This window comes from Sorex fumeus, unplaced genomic scaffold, assembly GCF_029834395.1.
Source record: "Sorex fumeus unplaced genomic scaffold, SorFum_2.1 ptg000036l, whole genome shotgun sequence".
NCBI lineage: Eukaryota > Metazoa > Chordata > Mammalia > Eulipotyphla > Soricidae > Sorex > Sorex fumeus.
This window is the reverse complement of record NW_026606093.1, coordinates 22,961,442-22,985,788: the sequence shown is the minus strand read 5'-3', so window position 1 is coordinate 22,985,788 and position 24,347 is coordinate 22,961,442. Positions and strand designations below refer to the sequence as shown.

The window sequence follows — 24,347 nt, the reverse complement described above, 5'->3', positions numbered from 1 at the left end:
GGAACATCTTATTATGACATCTTATTATCTCATTCCTACTTTGGACAAACTGGCAGGCTACCGAATGTAGCCTGCCCACACGGCAGAGTCTGGCAACCTCCCCGTGGCGTACCCAATATGCCAAATACCAGTAACAATGATGGGTCTCATTCTCCTAAAGAGCCTTGAATATAATCTCAGGGCTAGGATGAAGGAGACGTTACTGGGGCCTGCTTGAGGCAATTGACGAATAACAGGATGGTCGTGATTCGTGATTTGGGGGTCATTTTTGGTGACCGGAAGTGCTCCGAAGGCAAGACTGGAGTGTCACATCCCACCCTGGAAAACCAGACCAGACTCCGGATGATCTTGTCAACAGAGAACTGGACCCACACCTCCCAGTGGGCAGCTCTGATCCAACAAAGGTCTCCTGACTCAAATGAGACGCACTGGGATTCTCCAGAGGGGAGGAGCGAGCAGGCCACGCTGCCCACTTACCCCTGAGACAGCTGCGTAGCCGGGGCCCCGGGCCAGGGCCATTTTACTGTGGAAGGCGGAGGCGGAAATGATCTGGGCCGATGACATGGTAGCCATGCTCTGCAGGGCCTTGTCCTTCGCTGCCTGGTCCTGGAAGGAGATAACGGGTGGGGGTCTCAGTAGGACAGCAAGGCTCCGAGCGGGTGGCAGGGAGGCTGTCCTCTGCCTGCGGCTGTCGCCCTGGACCAGGCACAGGTCCCCACGGTGCCCACCTGCACACGCTCTGGGATGCTGAGCACGGCCCTGAGTTTCCCGGGCCCGCGGACCTCCCTCTCCCGGGACATGACACTCGTCTCCTGAGAGCTGGGCGAGTGTCGGCAGACTGGTGGCCAGACCGCAGCTGCCCTCTGCCTGGTCCCCGCATACCCTGAACTCTTGTCATTTTATGACGAGTGTCTGTCCTGCAAACAGTGTCGTGGGATAACCAACCAGCTGACTGGCAATTCTGAGACATGAAGACAGTGGGAAATATAAAAAAAATGATTTGTAGAGACTGGAGCAATAGCATAGCAGGGAGGCTGTTTGCCTTGCACGCGGCTGACCCAGGTTCGATTCCCAGCATCCCATAGGATCCCCCGAGCACCACCAGGAGTGATTTCTGAGTGCAGAGCCAGGAGGAACCCCTGGGCATCGCCGGGTGTGACCCAAAAAGAAAAAATAAATAAATAAAAAGAATGGCTCTCCCCTGCACGGGCTGTTAATAAGCTTTCAGGAGAGCGCCAGGTAGGAGCAAGTAAGAGTGTAAGACACAGCATCGGCGAGACAGCCTCTGTGATTTCTGAATAACGGGCCCGAAGGGCTTTAGGACCAGAGGGACAGCATTCTGGATTTCAAACACTCTAAGTTGGGGCCAGAGTGATAGTACAGAGGGCAGAGCACTTGCCTTGAATGTGGCCGGCCTGGGTTGCATCCCAGGCATCCGACGGGATCCCCCGAGCCCCTCCAGGAGTGATCCCTAAGCACAGAGCCGGCAGTGAGCCCTGAGCACTGCTGAGTGTGCGCCAAAAGCCAAACAGAGCACTCTAGGGGCTGGAGTGATAGCACAGAGGGTAAGGGCGTTTGTCTTGCACGCGGCCAACCCGGGTTTGATCCCCAGCATCCCATAGGGTCCCCCCAAGCACCGCCAGGAGTAATTCCTGAGTGCAGAGTCAGGAGTAACCCCTGACATTTCAAACATTCTGTATTTCAAAAAGCCCTCTAGGAACGGTGTCTCTGACCAAATGAAGATCACATAATCTGCTGGAACGAGGCGTGTCAGCCAACCAGCGTCACAGCTTTATTGGGGCTAAAAGATGGGATTCCACAGGTCATCTGTGAGAAATTCCCTGTGTTTCTTTCGGGGTTGTTTATTATCAGCAACACTCGGGGCTTCCTTCTGGCTGTGCGGTTCACTCCTGAGGTTGGGGAGTCGGGGGGGGGGGGTCATATGGGATGCTGTGGATCAAACTCCGGTCAGCTCTGAGGAAAGCAAGTGTTTTCCCTGCTGTTCTATGGCCCCCGGGTCCTGAAATTCTTCACCTTTCTGATGGATTCTCTCACGGGGATAAGGAATGGGCCATGGCAGGGGAAGGATCTGGTAGAACTGGGTCAGTGCTGAGTGAGGGGCAAGTTGAGAGTGGACAGAGGTCCTGGAAGTTGATCGGGCCTGGCCCCTCCTCAGTTTCCCTGGGAGAAGTATCCAGGAGTCAGGCTCTGAGGGGCGCGGGGGTCCATCAGATCCTCCGTGGGGCCCCTCAGAGACCACTAAGGGCACACATCCCACCGCGTGGCATGAGATAGTCCAAGACCGCAGTGTCATAGCCCTCTGTGAGGCGGGAAGCACCCACCCAAGGAGGGCACCCCACAGAGTGACTCAGTGACAGGGCCCGAGGGGAGGACCACAGGACTAGGGAGGCACAGGTGGGACTGGCACTGCGCCCCCACCAGGGGCATCCGGGCATCCTGCCAGGCCTTCAGGATTGGGGAATAGCTGGCGTGTGCCCGAGTCCACCCAAAGAGGGTCAGGGACCTCCTTCACCCGCGGCCCCACCAAGCCAAGGCTGACTCTGCTAACTCAGGTGGGAGCTAGGGACTGGCTGGGCACCCTGGTCAGCCTGCTCAGACCCCTCCTCCTGGAGGACAGGCCCGGAGCGGTGGCCGTCCCCCGGGAAGTCTGGCAGACTAGTGTCCCCTCAGTCTCAGCTGCTGCAGAGCTCAGCAGGGAGTAGGGGCCCTGACCAGAGTCCCGGAGGAGGTGACCTATGAGCCCACCCTGTCACAGGCCGTTTGAGGGGGTTGTTTCTGTGCCACACCCAGGAGTGCTTGGGGGCTGCTCCAGACCTAGTGATCAGATGGTGACTGATCCTGGCCCAGTGCTCGCTCCTGGCAGTCCTTTGGAAAGAAAGACCATGCCCTTTGGAAAAGCACCAAAGACGCAAAACAGCTGCCCCTCAGGTGCCGTCCCTCCACCTGTCCCCCAGGAACCCCGCCAGCCGCCATCTTCTAGAACTCAGCGAAAAGCTCCACATATGGGTGGCGATGGCAGGAAGCGCCAGGCCTCACAGGACAGGGGAGGAGTGGGCCCTTCTCTTCCCCCAGCCCCGATGGGACTCTGAGATGACGCCGCATCCAACCATGTCACAGTGCCATGATCCAGAGACACACAAATGAATCTTGGACCCAAGCAACTTGCTTGCAGTGAGCTCTCCGGACCCTAATCATTAAAATTTTAGAATTCCCAGAGCGAATGTGGCCATGCGACATTTATGTCGTATCCATAAAAAGCAATACAAAACACACTGTCTAGCATTGCCTTTTCAGCGGGTCTGAGTGGTGGTGGGACTGGGCTCAAATATCGAAGGTAACTGAAGTAGAGACAGAGACTATTGTGCAAATTGTCTGCCACACAGGCAGGGGGAGGTGTGGAATGGGGGGCGGGGGGATACTGGGGAATTGGGTGGTGGAAAACGTGCACTGGTGACGGGATGGGTGTTTGATGACTGTATGATCGAAGCTCAAGCGTGAAAGCTCTGTTACTGTACCTCACGGTGAATCGACAAAAAGGGGAAAAAAAAAATACCTGCCCTGCAGCTTGCAGCAGAAAAGTGAACGGGCTATGCGTTAATCCACGCCACCATGCCTGCCCGGAGGGGAAAGGGTGTTGCTCCCTTCCGCCTTTTTCCCTCTGGAAAAAAAGATGGCAGCCACTTCGGAGCTTTATGGAAAGCCAGGTATGAGCTGGTCGTGTTGGGGTGACTGAAACCTCATGGGAAGGGAGGTGTTCCCGGCTCGTCCTTCACGCCCTACCGAGGTCACCAGTTGCCCCCCACGAGTGGCTCTCTCCGGCACAGCCATGGCTCCAGAGCACAGAAACCAATCTCATAATTATCTGACTCTCAGCAGAAATACTTCCAGGCTTAATTAGTAAAATACCAGAAATCCAAAATTGCGCAGCCGTGTTAGTGGCCGCGCGACATCGTTTGATTCTTGTGACCAGCTGTAGAAAACAAATTATTTCACAGTACCTTTTCAGCAGGTCTGATTTGGGGGTGTAAACTCTAAATAATAATGGTGCATCTTTTGTCAAAACAATGAATCTGATCAAAGTAGATAGAGTGTTAACTAGAATTCATCTGCCTCACAGGCATTGGGAGGTTTGGGGGGGAGGGGGGCTTACTGGGGTTCTTCGTGGTGAAAAATAAGTATTGGTAAAGGGAAATGTGTTTGATATTTGCATGACCGAGACTTAAACCTGAAAGCTTTGTAACTTTTCCCACAGTGATTCAATAAACAAATTAATTAATTTAAAAAAAAAAAGAAAAAAATACCTGCCCCTAATTTCATGGTTCCCAAGTCCGCACTGAGCTGGCTGATGGTCCACTGAAGGCTGCCCTGGGACCTGGGCCAGAGGGTGTGGAAAGGTAACACAGTCCCTTAAAGCAAATGTGGGCCACTCTCTGGACCCCAGAGAGTTCTTTTCTCAGGAAAAGAAAGGTTGGTCACCCCACCGCCTGTCCCCTCCACCCAGTCACCAGCAGAGGCACTGTCAGGACTCACCAGAGAGGGGATGGAAGGGGAGTAAGTGTGTGTGTGTGTGTGTGTGTGTGTGTGTGTGTGTGTGTGTGTGTGAACATTTGGGCCCCAGGGCTGGGAGTTTTCAGGGTACATGTGGTGGCCTGAGAGGATGGGAGCAACAGCTGCGGCCCAGCCGCTGTCCGGGCACAAAGGGGCAGCTGTGAAGGGCAGAGGACAGCTGAGGGACCAGGGAGGGAGCCCAGCAGGCACTCCTGCAGCCCACTCACTCCCTCCTCCTGGGACTGTCGGGATCAACCGACCTTTGGGGCATCTAGTTTAGAGACTTCTTTATTCTGTTTTTGGTTCGGTGGAGGCACATTCTATAGTGCTTGGGGGTCACTCCAGCGCACAGGGAAGCAGAGAGATAGCCCCAGGCTCAGCATGCAGACCCCCCCACCATCTGGCTCACCTCCCTCTTCCTCGGGGAACCATAAAAACCACTCAGTGCCTCCCTGGAAATCTACCTTCTTTATGCAGACAAGCAGAAAGCACTCCCCTCCCAACTGTACCACTCCCCAGGCAGCTCACATTAAGACACACTAGAGATCTTAAACCCTAGGGTAGTTTGGGGTTCTAGGGTTTATACCTACAACTCAACTACCAATAACTGAAAAACCACAGTTCTGTACTTAAAAAAGAAAAAAAAGAAAAAAGAAAAAAGAGATGTTTGTGTGAATGTGGTGTTTTTTTCTTTTTCTTTTCTTTTCTTTTTTGCTTTTTGGGTCACACCTGGTGATGCTCAGGGGTTATTCCTGGCTTAGCACTCAGGAATTACTCCTGGCGGTGCTCGGGGGACCCTAAACGATGCTGGGAATTGAACCCGGGTCGGCCGCGTGCAAGGCAAACGCCCTCCCTGCTGTGCTATCGCTCCAGCCCTGTGGGTATTGTTTTAATGCACCATAACCCGCCAGAGCCAGGCTCCCACCCTTCACCCCAACACCCCGACACTGTGTTCATCCCACAGAACACAGAATCCAGACACAACTCCCATTGTGTAAGGTGCCCCACAGGCTCCAGGGGATGTTATGAAGGGGCCAGAGGGACTTTGAAGGGGACAGTCACTCTAGCAGGTTCTCAAGAAATGGGGTTGGATTTTTTTTTTTTTTTTTGGTTTTTGGGTCATACCTGGCATTGCAGAGGGGTTACTCCTGGCTCTGCACTCAGGAATCACTCCTGTCGGTGCTCAGGGGACCATATGGGATGCTGCTGCGTGCAAGCCCTACCCGCTGTGCTATCACTCCAGCCCTGGGGGTTGAATTTTTGAGAGCAATTTCCTGCTTTCGGCCATGTGTGTTCCTGCCGGGCTGCAGGAGTAGGGACTGGAGAGATAGTGCAGTGGGTATTTGCCTTGCATGGGGCTCACCCAGGTTCAGTCTGTGGCTTCCTATGTGGTCGCCCAAGCACCATCAGGAGTAATTCCTGAGGGCAGATCCAGGAGTAATGCCTGAGCATTATCTGTTGCACCCATCACTGGGTGTGGCCCCCAAACAAACGAAAAATGAGGGAAGAACAGGGATACCCTGGCAGCTTCCCAGTATGCTATATGAAACTTGCTCTACACACACACACACACACACACACACACACACACACACACACACAGCACTTGAACCCCCATCAATAGGGAGATGTAGGCTATCTCTGCACACAAGTAACCAGGCCCCAAACCTCAAAGGAAGAGAGCTCCAGGCTCAGGGACGCACCATCCTCCCCTCTCCAGCCCTGGTTACTCCAGCCCCCCTCTGCCCGACCTACCTTCAGTTTGGCTTGGATCTCGCGGGCTTTGCGACGAGCCAGCACCTGGATGTGGCTGGAGACCTGTGACCGGAAGAGAAGGGTCCTTGTCTCTCCTGGTACTCCCAGCCCTCAGTCCCGCACAGCCCTTAAATCCACATCTGCAGATGGAGGGAGGGGTGGGTGGGTGGATGGATGTAGGTGTTTATGTGTATGGGTATATGGATGGATGAATGGATGAAGGATGGATGGATGGATGGATGGATGGATGGATGGATGGATGGATGAGTCGGTGGATGGATGGACCATAGGAGAATGGATTGGGGAATGGAGAGTGGGTAGATGGTAGATGGATGAATTGGTAAATGAGTGGATGGGTGACTGTGGGTGGGATGGATAGGCTGATGAGTGTACGGATGGAGGGGTGTATGGATGATGGATAGATGTGTGGGCGGGTGGGTAGATGAGTGGATGGATGAATGGGTGATAGATGAATGGGTTGGTCAACGGATGGATGAATGGGTGAGTAGATGGATGATGGATGGATATGATGAATGAAAGGAAGGCCAGGTCAATCACAGACCAGGAGACCTGCCTTATCCCACTAATTCAGAGTTCAGCACCAAATCCAAGAGAAGTGTCAGTGTTTTGCCCTGCTCTGGGGTACCAGAGGAGGAGGAGAAGGGGCTGCTGGGTCAGGTTCAGGGACCCATCCCAGGTGGTGGCTGCAGGGCCCACTAGCACAGCAAACAGAACCCACCCACACAGCCTGAGGTGGGGGGCTGCCCCCGGGGCCCTCAGATCCATCTCCCCGGGCTCACCTGCTTCCTGGTACGGGTTTTCCCTGTCCGGAGCTTGATGTATCGGGCAATCAGCTCGTTCCGACCTGCAGAGACACCAGCAGGGGCTGAGAAGGGAAAGGACAAAAGACTACCAAGACTGGGGTGGGCGTCCCATGCTGCACGCTGTCCACCTGGAGTACAATAAAAACACTGTTTTTTTTTTTTTTGCGGGGGTGGGGGGATGGGGGAATGCAGCACATCCGTCAGAATTCAGGGCTTAGTCCTGGCTCTGTACTCAGGAATCGCTCCTGGTGGGCTCAGGACTCCTGTGTGTTGCTGGGGATCAAACCCGGGTTGGGTGCATGCAAGGCCAGTGCTTCACCCTCCGTATTATCTCTCTGGCTTCATTATTTATTTTTATCAAGTGAGCAAGAGGCTATTTAAAAATAAGCAGATCTGGGGCTGGAGCGATAGGACAGTGAGGAGGGCATTTGCCTTGCACGTGACCAACCTGGGTTCGATTCCCAGCAACCCGTATGGTCCCCCGAGAACCGCCAGGAATAATTTCTGAGTGTAGATCCAGGAGGAACCCCTGAGCATCACCGGGTGTGGAAACCCCCCCGCCCCCAGCAAAAAAAAGCAGATCTCCAAGAGTGAATAAACTAAAATAGTGAGCCTAGTCTATTCAAGGGCTGCAGGGATAGCACAGCGGGTAGGGCGTTTGCCTTGCACGTGGCCAACCCGGGTTCGATTCTTCCATCCTCCTGGAGAGCTCGGCAAGCTACCGAGAGTATCCTGCCTGCACAGCAAAACCTGGCAAGCTCCCTGTGGTGTATTCGATATGCCAAAAACAGTAACAACAAGTCTCACAATGGAGACGTTACTGGTACAAGTCTCACAAAGGAGACATTACTGGTGTCGACTGGAGCAAATTGATGAACAACGGGAGGACAGAGCTACAGTGCTACAGTCTATTCAAAATCGACAAAAAAACCCCAAAACAAAACAAACTGTATTGAGGCACACTTTATCCGTGAGTTTGAAACAATCTTCTGGGTATAGAAGACAGACTATTTCACTTTTTGCACCTCAAACACGTGAGCACCAAAACTGTCAAAGAAACTTGATATTGAGTAAAAAAAAAAAAAGTAAGGAATGGACTTGTTCTTCAAGCCTGTGTTCTCCCTCCAACATGTATGTCACTTGCTTGTCTCTGTGTAGTATTGCCTGTATCTTCCACTCTGAAGAAGCTGTGTTCTCTTTTGAACACGCATTCCTTTCCTTCCTCTCTGCATCTTTCTAAGTAAGTCTTGTTCAGTGAAAACTATCGTGTGGGCCAGACAGCTGGTGCAGCAGTTGCCTTGAGTGCTGTCTACCTGGGTTCAATCCTGGGCACCCCATATGGTCCCTTGAGTCCTAGTAGGAATGATCCCTGAGGGCAGAGCCAACAGTAAGCCAGAAAATGGTTGGGCGTGACCCAAAACCAAACAAGCAAACAATCTCGCTCCCCTATGCACCCCCCACTCCCGGCCCCCCCCCAAAAAAAAATCCTAGTAAGGAGTGTGAAAATTAAGGAGGTGTGAGGAGGAAAGGAAGCATGTGTAAAAGAAATCTTGGAGACTAGTTTATTGCAAAGAAAACAACGATATACACTCCGGGGCAATAGCACAGCGGTAGGGCGTTTGCCTTGCACACAGCCAACATGGCCAACCCGAGTTCGATTCCTTCGCCCCTCTCGGAAAGCCTGGCAAGCTACCGAGAGTATCTCGCCCGCACGGCAGAGCCTGGCAAGCTCCCCGTGACGTATTCGATATGCCAAACACAGTAACAACAAAGTCTCCAATGGAGACGTTACTGGGCCCGCTCGAGCAAATCGATGAACAACGGGAGGACTGTGATCCGTGATCCGAGACACATAAAATACCATAAATCGGGGCTGGAGCGATAACACAGCGGGTAGGGCTTTTGCCTTGCACGCTGCCGACTTGGGTTCGATTCCCAGCATCCCGTATGGTCCTCTGAGCACCGCCAGGAGTAATTCCTGAGCGCAGAGCCAGGAGTAACCCCTGAGCATTGCTGGGCGTGACCCAAAAAGCAGAAAAAAAAAAACCCATAAATAGAGACTGGAGAAATGGTCACACACTAAACAATGGATAGTCCATAAATTAGAGGTGTGCTGCGTACACAGAGAAGAAGCAACCGTGAGTAAAGCAGAAAAGACCCGTCCCCAAGGGAAGGGTGGGAGGATGCACCGTTCTGCAGACCCCTTCCTGGTCCCCTGAGGCCCCTGGTCACCTGGAGTCCTCGCGGGTTCGGAGCATGTGGGCCACCGTGTCACCTATACCCCATGGCAGATGGGGAGCCCCCTCTATCCCCCCTCCTGAGTGGGACCTTCGACCCAACTGTGGGGCTGCAGGGACATCCCGGGTTCTGGGCTTCCTCCTGCAGCTGACACCCGTGGACCCCCCCATCCCTCTCCCAGGCTGACCCCCACAACAGTCCAACACGGGGACTGCAGAGATAGCGCAGTGGGTAGAGCACTTCCCTTGTATGCAGGAGACCCGGGATTGAGCCCCATACAGATACAGTTTTCTGAGCACCACCAGGAGTGATTCCTGAGCACCCCTGGGGATGACCCCAAATCAAAAAGCAAACAAAAAAACAAAAGCTGCCTGTTCTGTGGGTGGGGAATAGGCGACCAAGGGGGTGTCAATGTGGAGACCCCAAATGAACCCAAGGAGGCAGTCAGAGGCCCTTAAGTCCAATACAGAGAAGCCAGGTGAGGGGCCGGAATGATAGCACAGCGGGTAGGGCGTTTGCCTTGCACGCGTCTGACCCGTGTTCAATTCCCAGCATCCCATAGGGTCCCCTGAGCACCGCCAGGAGTAATTCCTGAGTGCATGAGCCAGGAATAAACCCTGTGCATCGCCAGGTGTGACCCAAAAAGAAAAAAAGAAAAAGAAAAAAAAAAGAAAAAGAAGTCAGGTGACCTGCACACACCTACTTGCCGCCCTGTGAGCTCCTGGCCCAAACAAGGCCACCTGAGTGTCCACTATAGTAAGGGGTGGGGATCTGAGCAGACACAGGGGCTGCACAGTGAACCCACTGGGACCCCCACAATGGGCGCCGCATGTGGAACCACGGGCGGGGTGGGGGTGGGGGTTGTCACTTCTCTGCGCAGCGCAGGATCAGCGGGCCCAGCACCCCGCCCCCTCCCGCCTTCACTCAGGAAACGGGTGGTGCGAGGGAGGTGGAGTGTGTAGGCTGGAGGCCACCTGGCGTGTCCCCAGAGAGAACCGCCAAGATGCAGCTGGCCCCCCAGCTGACCTTTCTCCCCTGCCAAGGCTGAATTACGAGGCCGAGGCCACCGTTGGGAGGACTCGTCGGCCAGGAAGAACGGGGCCTGGGAAAGGGGGGTGGATGGTGGAGACCCACCACGGCCTCCCCAGCACCCCAAGCTGCCACACAGCACTGTGTCCCTGCTCGGGCTTTCCAGGGAAAGGCGTCACGCAGCCACCACCCTGCACCCAGGCACCATGGGACGGATCCCCCTCACACCCACCACCCCCGGGTCTGCAGCCCTGGCCAGGGGACCCCAGTGATAAGCGAAAACAGGGCACAGAACAGGAGCTGGAGGTCACGGCCCCAGTTAGTAGGGAGCTGCCGTCCTCACACTGCTCCTGGCACAAGGGTCAACGGACTGGCCCTCGGAGCCCACACAAGGAGACTAGTGGCCTCCAGTCTTTATCAACAACTTTTATTTATTTATTTATTATTTATTTGCTTTTCGGGTCCCACCTGGCGATGCTCAAGGCTCTGCACTCAGGAATCACTCCTGGTGGTGCTGGGAATCGAACCCGGGTCAGCCGTGTGCAAGGCAAATACCCTCCCCGCTGTGCTACCACTCTGACCCCAATCAGTGTTTCTCAACCTGCCCTCTGGGACATCTCCTCTGGGGAACAAACCCAGAGCCTGTGGGTTCAGAAGCATCTAAACACTGGGAGAGCATCCTTGAGAAAACCGAATCAAATACGAGGTCAGAGAGATTCGGGGCTCAAGTCGTTTGCCTTGCACGTGTAAGGGACCCCAGCTGGATCCCTGACACTCATATGATCCCCCGAGACCCTCCAGGAGTGACCCCTGAAGTACACAGACAGGAGTAAGTCCTGGGCACCATCAGATGGGTTTATCTCTGCCCCACCACCAAAAAAAAAAAAACAAAAAACCAAAAAAGTAAGGTAAAGGTAAAAGGTAAAGGCCCTCCCATTGATCGTCGATTTGCTCGAGCGGGCCCAGTAACGTCTCCATTGAAGACTTTGTTGTTACTGTGTCTGGCATATCGAATACTCTCGGTAGCTTGCCGGGCTCTCCGAGAGGGGCGGAGGAATCGAACTCGGGCCGGCCATGTTGGCCGCTTGTAAGGCGAACGCCCTACCCGCTGTGCTATCGCTCCAAAAAAGTAATAAAGAAAAATACAAATGCAAAATTAAGGAAAGATCCTTCTTCTTTTGGGGGAGCGAGGGGTGTGTTCTCTTCTGATGGCACTTACCTCTGCCAAAATGTACAACAAAAAATGCAGATTTCAGGGCAGAGAGAGAGAGCACAGTGGGTGGGGCACTTGCCTAGCATGTAGCTGACCTAGATTTGATTCCTAGCACCACCTGGGTCCCGAACACCACTAGGAGTGATCCTTGAGCACAGAGCCAGGAGTATGCCCTGAGCACTGCAAGGTATGGCTGGAGCGATAGCACAGCAGTAGGGCGTTTGCCTTACAAGCGGCCAACATGGCTGACCCGAGTTCCATTCCTCCACCCCTCTCGGAGAGCCCGGCAAGCTACCGAGAGTATCTCGCCCGCACAGCAGAGCCTGGCAAGCTCCCCGTGACGTATTCGATATGCCAAACACAGTAACAACAAAGTCTCCAATGGAGGCGTTACTGGACCTGCTCGAGCATGGCTAAAAGAAAAACTAAAATGAAATCAGTAATTGGGTATCAGTAATTAGGTATCAGTAAAGTTGTTCTGTGGTGGGACGCTTGCCACAAATGATGTGTGTGTGGGCGGGGAGGGGAGCCAGAGAAGGACTGAGAAGGGACCACTGGGATAATGATAGCTGGGAGTAATCACTCCGGACAAGAACTGAGTGCTGAAAGTATATAAAGGGATGTACACCTGTACTGCAAACCATAATGTACCTATATTACAAACCATAGTGCCCAAAAGAGGAGGGAGGGAGAGGGGGAGAGAGAGAGAGAGAAGGAAGAGGGAGAGAAGAGAAGAGAGATGAAGAAAAGAGAGGAGAGAAAGAGAGAAAAGAGAAAGATGGAGAGAGAAGAGAGGAAAAGAGAAAAAAGAGAGATGGAGTGGGGCTGGAACGATAGCACAGCGGGTAGGGCGTGTGCCTTGCACATAGCCAACCCGGGTTCGATTCCCAGCATCCCATAGGGTCCCCTGTGCACCGCCAGAAGTAACTCCTGAGTGCAGAGCCAGGAGTAACCCCTGTGCATCGCTGGGTGTGACCCAAAAAGCAGAGAGAGAGAGAGAGAGAGAGAGAGAGAGAGAGAGAGAGAGAGAGAGAGAGAGAGAGAATGTTGTACAGGCAGGCCAGGCTGAGGGGGGGAGGGAGGGTGTTGACAGAAGAGAAACTGTTGATGGGAAATGTACACTAGTAAAGGGGCAGGTGTTGGAACATTGTTATGACTGAAATCCAATCATGAACAACTTTGTAACTGTGTATCTCATAATGATTCAATATGTTTCATTTATTTATTTATTTATTTATTTATTTATTTGCTTTTTGGGTCACACCTGCTGATGCACAGGGGTTCCTCCTGGCTCTGCACTCAGGAATCACCCCTGGCGGTGCTCAGGGGACCACATGGGATGCTGGGAATCGAACCCAGGTCGGCCGTGTGCAAGGCAAACGCCCCATCCGCTGTGCTACCGCTCCAGCCCCTCAATATTAAAAAAAAAAAAAACCCACTATATTTCCATGAGAATAAATAGGTTTTTATAGCACTGTAGCATTATCCTCCCTTATTCATCGATTTGCTCTAGCTGGCACCAGTAATGTTTCCACTGGTGAGACTTGTTGTTACTGTTTTTGGCTTATCCAATACGCCACGGGAGCTTGCCAGGCTGTGCCGTGTGGGCGGCATTCTCTCGATAGCTTTCCAAGCTCTTCGAGAGGGATGGAGGAATCGAACCCAAGTCGGCCTCATGCAAGGCAAACAAACGCCCTACCCGCTGTGCAACCTCAGACCTCTGGAGAGATAGTATCAAGGGCAGGGCTCTTGTCTTGCATATAGCCAACCTGGGTTGAATCCCTGGCACCCTATACAGTCCCCCTGAGCATTGCCAAGGAATTATCCCTGAGTTCAGAGCTGGGAGTAGGACCTGAGCACTGTTAAGTGTGGCTCCCACACCAAAACAAACCAAAACCCTAAACACCAGGTCATTCTGGAAATTCAGATTTGTAGGATACAATTTAGGATGTTGGAAGGGAGGGGGAGTTCACACGCGTGCGTGTGTGAGGGGTGTGTGTGTGTGTGTGTGTGAGAGAGAGAGAGAGAGAGAGAGGGAGAGAGGGAGAGAGAGAGAGAGAGAGAGAGAGAGAGAGAGAGAGAGAGTCTGAGCCCCTGACCTCCTCCCTAGAATACTGTAGATGATCAAACCTATCTGCTTTTAATTTCTGTGTTTTTGTTCAGTTGGTTTTAGTTTTTCTGTCACATCTGGTTGTGCTCAGGGATCCCCCCAGCAGGGCTCAGGGGACCATACAGGGTGCCTGGGATTGAACTGGGTAAGTTGCATGCCCGGCAGGAAGTGTATTAGTGCTGTACTATCTCTCCAACCCCTATTTTGGGGGAGACAGGTCGGGGACTGGGTCAGCTGGCAGGGCTACTCCCAGTTCCACACTCGGGGCTCACCACAGTGGTACTCAAGAGACAATATGGTGCTGGGGATCGAGCCAGCATCATTCAAGGCAAGTGCGCTAACCCCTGCACTCCCTCTCTGGCCCTCAGTGCTCCCATTTGCCAGAGAGGAAGCTGAGGGCCTTACCCAGGCGACCCAGCAGCCAACAGATCCCGATTCAGCCACTTCCAAGTGGCACAGAGCATGGCAGTTGAAAGTTGAAACCCCAAGCCCGGACTGAGCATACCTCTTAACCCGGATGCAGTAGTGCTTCCTCTGCACTGCTATAGGGGTGAGGGGGGGTCTGCTCTGCACCCCCTCCCTGTGAAGACCTTCCCTGTAGGCAGCAGAGGGAAGGAGAGAAATCCCAGTGAACACACAGGAGGGAAAGAAATAAGTGTCTGCGATGGAGTACTATGCAGCTGTAAGAAAAGATGAAGTCATGAAATTCATATACAAGTGGTACTACATGGAAAGTATCATGCTAAGCGAAATGAGTCAGAAAGAAAGGGACAGACATAGAAAGATTGCATTCATCGGGGGAACATAAAATAACAAAATAGGAGACTAACACCCAAGAATGGCCGAGATTAGTACTAGGAATTTTACTCCATGGCTTGGAGGCCAGCCACACATGCTAGGGGAAAAGGGAGCTCAGATAGAGAAGAGAGCACCAAATAAAGGGTGTTGTGAGGATCCTCCCAGGGTGGGAGAAGCATGCTGAAAGTAGACTATAGACCAAACATGGTTGCCACTCAATGCCTCTCTTGCAAACCACAGGACCCAAAAGGAGAGAGAGAACAAAAGGGAATGTCCTGCCACAGAGGTAGGGTGGGATGGGGGGATGGGGGGTGGGAGGGATATTGGGATTCATGGTGGTGGAGAATGGGCACTGGTGGAGGGATGGGTACTCAATCATTGTATAACTGAAACCCAAGCACAAAAATTTGTAAGTCTACAACTGTACCTCATGGTGTTTCACTAACAAAAATTTAAGAAAAAAATAAAAGAAATAAGTGTCCGGAGCTGGAGCGATAGTACAGCGGGAAGAGTGTTTGCCTTGCATGTGGCCGGTCTGGTTCAATTCCCAGCATCCTACAGGGTCTCCTGAGCACCACCAGGAGTCATTCCTGAGTGCATGAACCAGGAGGAACCCCATAGCATCGCCGGGTGTGACCCAAAAAAAAAAGGGGGAAAGAAAAAAGAAAAAAAGAAATGAGTGTCTGTCCCCGGCCCCAAAGCCCTCCAGGGGCTGAGTGTGCTTACTGGGGACACAAGTGACCTCAGGGGAGGCCAGCCGGGCAGCTGGGCATGACAGTGTGGCAGGTGGTCTTGGCCAAGCCCAGAGAGGCCCTGGGTGTGGCTGAGAAGGACGGCAGTGCATCTGTCAGGGGACATGTGTCCAGCAGCCCCCACCCAGGTCACGGCCACCCCCCACCCCAGGCCAGGGCTGCCCTGGCCTCGCCCCGGGCTGAGGACCAGCACCCCTCTGTGGGGTTCACACAGCGTCCCTCCAAACCACAACCCCCCACCCAACCTCAGCACGTACCCCCACCAGGTTCTTTGGGGAGGGGCAGGGGTGGGGACACACCTCGCGGTGCTCAGGGGCTACTCCTGGCTCTGTGCTCAGGGGGCCCGATCAGAGTTGCCCGAAACGAGGACAGCCCCTCAGTCCCCATCCTCTCTCTCCCGCCTGCTGCCCAAACCCCGAAGCCCGTGAGGGGACGGGTCATCTCTGGGTCCCGTCGTCTCCTCACCGCGGTGTCCTCCTCTCGCCACCAGCCCTCTCTCGGGGGCCAGAAACCGAGTCCACATTTGTGCCATTTAATAAGGGAAGCAGCTGCCGCCTGCCGCGAGCCAGCACACTCAGCTACTATTATTACTACCGTGAGAACGTCCCCTTACGACGGGCTGATTCAGTTTCAGCTGGAGGAAGCGCCAAGAACCCTGAGCTTGGGCCTCCCCAGCAAGGGGCGGCAATGCATCTCTCCCCAAAGCCCCCCCTAGTGCACGGGCCTGCACCAGGGTCCCCGGGCAGCCCGGATCCAGCCGGGCCTGTCGCCGTTATCCCGCCCCCCCCCCCCCCGGGGCAGCCCAGGCAGGCTCAGGCACCCACCCACCCGCCTCCAAGGCGGTGCCCCAAGAGCAGCACCCCTCTGCACCCAGGGGGTGCATCTGCTCCCTCCCGGGGTGCTGGGCCTTTGGGGCTGCCTCACTGTGGTGGTCAGACACACTCGGACATTAAAACCCAAGGGACAGGGAGCAGAACCAAGCCTCCCGCCTCCACTCATCCACCGTGAGGCTCCCCTGATGTGAGGGCCCCAGCACTCCCTCAGAGTCAGAAAGGCACCTGCCCAGACCCCCATGGGAGAGGGAGCCCCCCTACCAAGCTCCCAGGCAGAGGGTCAGTCTCTCCCAGGGCCGGGCACTGCCCTCCCTCTCTCCCTAGCTCAAACTCCACGCGCCCCCAGAAAACTCCCAGCAGCTCGGGGATCTGGTTCCTTGAGCTGGCCAGGGGTGGAGGGTGCTGGGGTTTGACTTCTTCCAGGATGTTCTCCTGCCTCTGCTCTGAGACCATGAAACTCCTGAGCCATGGTTTCTCTCTCTCTCTCTCTCTCTCTCTCTCTCTCTCTCTTTTTTTTTTTTTTTGCTTTTTGGGTCACACTGGCTGATGCCCAGGGGTTCCTCCTGGCTCTGCACTCAGGAACTGCTCCTGGCGGTGCTCAGGGGACCCTATGGGATGCTGGGAATTGAACCTGGGTCAGCCGCGTGCAAGGCAAACACCCTACCTGCCCCACTGAGCCTTGGTTTTCTCCAACCCACCTGCCACTCAAATGGAGCAAGAGGGGAACCGGGTCCGCTCTGAGAACCGAGGGCAGAGCTGGTGCAGGCGGGGGGCACTGCCCCGGGAGCGGCCGAGGGCCCAGGAGGAGGAGAAGGCGAGGAACAGAGAAGCGAGGCGGAGAGAGGCAGAGGGCGGCGGGGCCCGCCTTGGCCCTCCCTGACCTCCCGCCACCAGCCCGCGGGGCCGCAGCCAGGCCGGCCGAAGGAGGTCAGAGTGACCAGGGGGCCGTGCCAGGGCGAGGGTCAGACCGTGACGGGGCAGAAACGACGGCGGCGGCCGGGAGCGGGTCCACGTGTGGGGGTGGCTCGGGGCGCAGAAATAACAGGCGCTAATCTGCCCGGGGGCTCTGCGTGCCACCCGAGTGCCCGCCAGCCGGCCGGCCGCCCACCTGCGGCGCGAGCAGCTCCGTCCCTGTCCTCAGGGCCTCTGCGTGCAGGGCTCCCGGGGCCCTGGGGCCGTGCGTGTGCTCCTGCCGCGGCCGCCAGCTGGCCAGGGCCACACTGTGCTCTGGTCTCAGGTCTCAGGAGGGGACAGCGGGGAAGGCGGGAGGGGGACAGCACGGGGCTCGCAGGGGCTCAGGAAACGTGCAGCCCGAACGGGGCAGGAGAGGCCTGGAGGTCAGGGGCAGTGCAGGGAGCCTGGGCAGCTGGGGGACATCTCTGTCCCTGCCTCCCGGGGCTCACTAGGGTGCGCGCGCGCACACACACACACACACACATGCACGAAAACACACATACACACACGCACGCACACACACATCTCATAGACACACATGTCTTCCCCACACACACATGCATCTCATACACACACATTTCTCTTTCACACATCTCATTTGACACACAATCTCATATATACATATCACATCTCATACAGACACACGTCGCACACACATCATCTCATACACACATCTCATAGACATATGTGTACCCCCCACACATACACACGCACATCTCATACACACATATGTACCCCCCACACACATACACACACACATCTCATACACATCTCATAGACACGCTCGTCCCACATACACACACATCTCTCTCTCGCACATCTCATATGCTCATATGTACATGTCACACACATCTCATACACACACACACATCCCACATGCAGACATATCTCATACACAAACACATCTCATACACATACATCTCATATACAGACATCTCAAAAACACACATTTCATATACAGATACATAATCTCATACAAGACACACATCTCACCCACACACCTCAAACACACACACAAACATCTTATACACATCTCATACACAGACACATAATCTCAACGCACACACATTTCACACACACCCATAGCAAATATCACGCAAACCTCTTGCACACACATACACAAACCTCATGCATACACACCTCGTAGACACAACCTCACACATACACATCTTCTACCCACAGCTCACACAACCCCATGTCCCATACACACACCTCTCATACACAACTTATCTATGCAGACACATACATATACACATCACATATGCATACAAATCACACACAGATACGTTAGTGGTGACCTCTCTGCTGGGGCTTCTGGTGACCCATCGTACACACACGCACACACACACACGCATGCACGCACGCACGTATGCACACACACACACACACACACACATACACTGAGCTCAGAACTATATATACCGTCCAGCTGGACAGGCCAGCTCTACAGAAAAGCTCTTGCCAACGTCCTGTGTGCCCGGCCATGGCACAGACCAGGGCCCAGCTGAGAAGAGCTGAACCCACTCCAGTGCCCGGGCCACGGTGGGGTCTGCAAGGGGATGGGTCAGCCACCAGCCGCGCAGCCTGCAGCCCACCTGGCCCTGCGCTGGGCACAAGGTGGGGCCGGGATGGTGAGGGGTGGGAGAGCCTTTTCCCAGAACTCCCGGAGGCCTTGCAGGGAGGCCCAGGGGTGCAGTGCGGGAGGCTGACGTGGGCTCCTGGGCTCCCCAGGGAGGCCGGGGAGAAAGCCCAGGCTGTCTGCGTTCCTATCGCTCAGGCCTCTGTCCCCACGGCAGAAAAGAAGATAACCGGTGAGCAAGATCACGGAGCATTCCATCTCTCCTATCTGTTCGGGGCAGTGCTCGGGGGTGCCTCCGGGCTCTGTGCTCAGGGGTCACTCCGGGACCATACGTGATGTTGGGGACAACACTCAGCACTCTGAGCCATCTCTCCAGCCCTCCACATCCTATTTCAGCAGGAGTACCGGCTGTATTTCACCCAACAGCTGTCCATGATGTGACACATTAATTGTCACAGCCTATCTTTAAGTGACGCTGTCATGATTTTTAAAGCATCTCAGAAGGGTCAAACGCTGTCTTTCATTTTTTAAAATTTTGTTTGGGGGCCACACCCAGAAGATCTTTATCAACCAGGTGTTGCAGTCCTGGGGGCTTCAACACCCCACCAGTCCAGCCTCCCAAACCGGTGACACCTGGTTTGGGACTTGGGCCCCCGGCCTCCACCCCCAAGCTGAGAGTGAATCAGTTCCAGTGGTTTTAAGCCACAATTATGGTCATCTGGTAACACACAACACACCCCAGGAAACAAAAAGCTGCTTCCCCCCCCCCCCCCACCCACCCACGCCGGAAGCAGCTGAAAAAGCAGAGGCCAGGGAAGCATGCGGCTTCAAATGGTGGGAAGTTGGGAGCCGGGCAAGGCCGGGAGTGGGGATGGGGGCGCAGAAGCTGGCCTGCAGGGGGCTGGAGCAATAGCACAGTGGGGAGGGTGTTAGCCTTGCACGCGGTCAACCCAGGTTCGAGTCCCAGCATCCCACAGGGTCCCCTGAGCACCACCAGGAGTAATTCCTGAGTACAGAGCCAGGAGTAATCCCTGGGTATGACCCAAAAAGAAAAAAACAAAACAAAAACCCTGCAGGTTGGGGCTGGAGCAATAGCACAGCGTGGAGGGCGTTTGCCTTGCATGCGGCCAACCCTGGTCTGATTCCCAGCATCCCATATGGTCCCCTGAGCACCACCAGGAGTGATTCCTGCGCGCAGAGCCAGGAGTAACCCCTGTGCATTGCCGGGTGTGACCCAAAAGGCAAAAAAACAAAAAAACAAAAACAAAAACACCCCTCCCCGCTGCAGGTTGACATTAATTCTTCCGATAGAAACAGAAGCCTGTGCAGTCCGGCTACTCTCGGGCTTAGCTTTCCTAGGGGGCCCCTCTCTGCTGCTCGGTCAGCTGTGGTGGCGGCCATGCAGTGCATTTCTGAGGGGTCCCACCTCCCCATGACGTTGCTGGCCAGGCCCTGTGGGAGTGCAAGGTCCCTGAACATGTCTGGGACCCTTGTCTACCTTGCCGGTCTCCCCAGGGGGCCGGGGAGGGCAGTCCCCACTGTGAGACGGGACAGACCTGCTCCACTGACACAGGAAACTTGGGAGGCCCTGCAGGGCCGAGGCGGGAATGAATGACTCAAGGTGTCCAGGTGGGCACACGAGTCCAGGGACCAAACTCTACCTTCCTTTGGCGTGATGATCCGGAATGAGCCCTGGCATGGCTCGGAGGGGTTGGGGGGGTTGGTTGAGGGATTTTCCCAGTGTGTAGAGGTGGGTGTCGGGGGACAATGAGCCTCAGTTCCCAGACCCCTTGAACAAAGTTTCTCCCTACCCCTAACATCCACTTGCAGGTGACCCTTCCAATCCCTGGGAACCCGGGACAGAAACCCCCAACACCAACACCCTCTTGCCTGGCTGCTGTATTCCGCGCCGAGCCAGGAGCCGTCCCCACCGGGCTCCTTACCGTACATCTTGCCCTCGTCGGACAGGATGATCTTGCGGCGGCCGCAGGGCGGGTAGATGGCCAGGGCCTCCTGGAAGCTCTGCTCGATGTCGGGGCTCCACACACCCTCCGCGTCATTGTCGATGGGCTTGTCCAAGGCCTGGCTGCCCCCAGAGACGTTGCTCCCCTCGGGGGAGTTGGGAGAGCTCCACTCGTTGGAGGTAATGGTGCCGGCCTTGCCCTCCAAGGCTCCGCTTGGAGTAGCTTCTGCGGGACCTGGCTGGGCAGAAACCCGGGCGCTGGTGAGACCGTGGCAGAGGACCTGGATCCCCAAACCCAGGGTCTTCTCTGCTTAGCCACTCACAGCATAGGGGCTTGGGAAGGGGTGGGAGACGAGGCCAGTGGGGGAGGTGAGGAGGAGCTGCAGAAAGAAAGTGGGTAGAGGGGCTGGAGCAATAGCACAGCGGGCAGGGTGTTTGCCTTGCATGTGGCCGACCCGGGTTCAATCCCAGGCATCCCATATGGTCCCCCAAGCACCGCCTGGAGTAATTCCTGAGTGCAGAAATAACCCCTGAGTATCACTGGGTGTGACCCAAAAAGGGAAAAAAAAAAGAAAGAAAGGAAGGAAGGAAAGGAAGGAAGGAAGGAAGGAAGGAAGGAAGGAGGAGAGAAGGAGGAAAGAAAGAAGGAAGGAAAGAAAGAAGGAAGGAAAGGAAGGAAGGAAGGAAGGAAGGAAGGAAGGAAGGAAAGAAAGAAGGAAAGAAAAGAAGGAAAGAAAGAAGGAAGGAAAGGAAGGAAGGAAGGAAGGAGGAAAGAAAGAAAGAAAAGAAAGAAGGAAAGAAAGAAGGAAAGAAAGAAGGAAGGAAAGAAAGAAAGAAGGAAGGAAGGAAGGAGGAAAGAAAGAAAGAAAAGAAAGAAGAAAGGAAGAAAAGAAACAAAGAAGGAAAGAAAGAAGGAAGGAAAGAAAGAAAGAAAGAAAGAAAGAAGGAAGGAAAGAAAGAAGGAAGGGAAGGAGGAAGGAAGGAAGGAAGGAAGGAAGGAAGGAAGGAAGGAAGGAAGGAAGGGGGGAGGATCTGGAGCCATAGCACAGCTGGAGAGGGTGTTTGCCTTGCATGCTGCTGACCCGAGTTTGATTCCCAGCATCCCATAGGGTCCCCCAAGCACCGCCAGGAGTCATTCCTGCGTGCAGAGCCAGGAGTAACCCCTGAGCATCACTGGGTATGACCCCAAACACAAAAAAATAAATTAAAAAAAAAGGGGGAGAGGGCCGGAGTGATAGGACAGCAGGTAAGGCATTTGTCTTGCATTTGGCTGACCCTGGTTCGATCCCCAGCTTCCCAGATGGTCCTGAGCCCTGCCGGGAGTGAATTTTGAGCACAGAGCCAGGAGTAAGGCTTGAGCGCCACTGGGCGTCTCCCCCCACCAAAAAAATGATAATAATAAGAAGAAGAAGAAGAAAACCCGGAAGAGGAATCTGCCCACTTTGCTACTGTCCTATTAGACCTTGAGAAGCTTGCGGCACAAGGACATCAACTGTGATTCCAGTGTGACCTGTCCAGGACACAGAAAGGAGATCGATGGTTATCAAGGGCCAGAAGGCAGAAGACGTGAGGGTTTTAAAAAGAGTTCTGGCTTTTGCAAGATGAAAGAGCTTTCTGGAATTCCGCTACCCAACAATGCGGAGAGCAGGGCAGCTGCCCACGCGGGGTCGGGGAGATAGAGGTGAGGGGAGCTTCTGCCTTGTACACGGCCAACCCCGTTAGATCCCTCGAGCACCACACAGGGTCCCCTGAGTCCACCAGGAGCGATCCCTGAGTGTAGAGCCGGAGCTGCCCTGAATGTGGCCCCCAAACACACAAAAACCTGGAGACTTAGAGCCGGCCAGGAGGATACATTCTGTTATGTTTTAAAAAAATACTAGTATAGGTGCTGGAGCGATAGCACAGCCTTGCACGCGGCTGACCCAAGTTCGATTCCCAGCATCCCATATGGTCCCCTGAGCACCGCCAGGAGTCATTCCTGAGTGCATGAGCCAGGAGTAACCCCTGTGCATCGCTGAGTGTGACCCAAAAGGCAAACTAATTAATTAATTAATTAAATTAAAATACTAGTACAGCCTTGCTTGCACACTGCCAACCTGGGTTCAATCCCCAACACCCTGTGTGGTCCCCCAAGCATCGCCAGGAATAAATCCTGAGTGTAGAGTCAGGACTAAGACGGAAGTGTGGCCCCCAAACCCAAAACAAACCTCTGTTTATTTATTTTTGTTATTTTGGGGGTCACGTCCGGCAGTGCTCAGGGCTTACTCCTGGCTCATGCGCTCAGAAATTATTCCTGTCCCCCCTCGCCCAAGGACCCCAATGACGCTCCCTTATAACACCTTCCCTGACCAACTCGATTGTATGGATCAGTTCTCCTGTTGTTTCTTTTAAAGGTGTAAAATAAAATGCAGTTTCCCATTCTCCTAAACCAGTGCTCCCAAAGTGGGAGATACTACCTGGGGAATAGGGGGAGTGGAAGCTTCAGGGGAATGGAGGGACACAGAGAAAAATCTTTTTTTCTCTATAAAGGGGACAGTAAGCCAAACACGTTTGGAGATCCCTGTCCTATTACATACCCTTGCCCTATTACATTTCCGATATATAACAGAGAGAGAGAGAGAGAGAGAGAGAGAGAGAGAGCACGCTATGACCTACAAAGGAAGCCTGAGTCAATACAATATTTATTTATTTATTTATTTATTTATTTTTGCTTTTTAGGTCACACCCGGCAATGCACAGGGGTTACTCCTGGCTCATGCGCTCAGGAATTACCCCTGGCGCTGCTCAGGGGACCATATGGGATGCTGGGAATCGAACCTGGGTCGGCTGCGTGCAAGGCAAACGCCCTACCCGCTGTGCTATTGCTCCAGCCCCGTCAATACAATATTTATTAAGAAGAAAAAAGTTGGGGCCGAAGCAATAGTACCGCGGGTAGGGCATTTGCCATACATGCAGCCGATGCGGGTTTGATGCTTGGCATCCCGTATGGTCCTCCAAGCACCTCCAGGAGTAATTCCTGACTGCAGAGCCAGGAGTAATCTCTGAGCATTGCTGGGTATGAATTCCATCCCCCCCCAAAAAAAATAAAGTTGGGACTAGAATGACAGTACAGCAGAACAGGTAGGGCATGGCCCACGTGGGTTGGATCCCCGGCACCCCATAGGGTTCCCAAGTACTTCCAGGAGTAATTCCTAAGTGAAGAGCCAGGAGCAATCCCTGTGCATCGCTGGGTGTGACCCCAAAATAAAAAAATTTAAAAGTGAGAATTAGGCAGGGGTAGGCTGGAGGGCACTTGAGCTAAAAAATTCTAAATCGAAAATTCTGGTCTTAGGTTGGAGTGACAGCACTGCAGGTAGGGCTCTTCCCTTGCAGGCAGCCAACCCAGGTTCAATTCCCGACACCTCTATGGTCCCCTGTGCACCTCCAGGAGTGACCCCTGAGCACAGAGCCAGGTGGCCAGGTGTAAGCCCTGAGCACCACTAGGTGTTGCCACAAAAAAAAAAAAAACAAAGTAAAAAGAAATTCTGCTCTTGATTCAATCATGCACACAGATACATATTTCTGTGCCTTCTAGAAATAAAAACTTGACTGGGATGGGGGTGATTTGGGCTACACCAGCAGTACTCAGGGTCTACTCAGGGCTCAGGGCTCAAGGGACCACCCGTGGCACCGGGGACCCCTGCAGGACCAGCCACATGAAAACTCTCTGGGCTGCAGGAAAAGACACTTC

General features: G+C 54.2%; 1 protein-coding gene across 1 annotated transcript in view; it reads right to left on the bottom strand.

Moving 5' to 3' along the window:
- The window catches only part of TEAD4 (TEA domain transcription factor 4), a 129,480-nt gene that overhangs the window by 19,377 nt on the left and 85,756 nt on the right, over positions 1-24,347 (bottom strand). Inside the window, exons 2-5 of the mRNA XM_056117788.1 lie at positions 20,598-20,856; positions 7,125-7,189; positions 6,325-6,387; positions 478-606 (exon numbers count right to left, since the gene is read on the bottom strand). Of these exons, the coding sequence (XP_055973763.1) occupies positions 478-606; positions 6,325-6,387; positions 7,125-7,189; positions 20,598-20,856 (516 nt within the window). The remainder of the gene's footprint in view (positions 1-477; positions 607-6,324; positions 6,388-7,124; positions 7,190-20,597; positions 20,857-24,347) is intronic.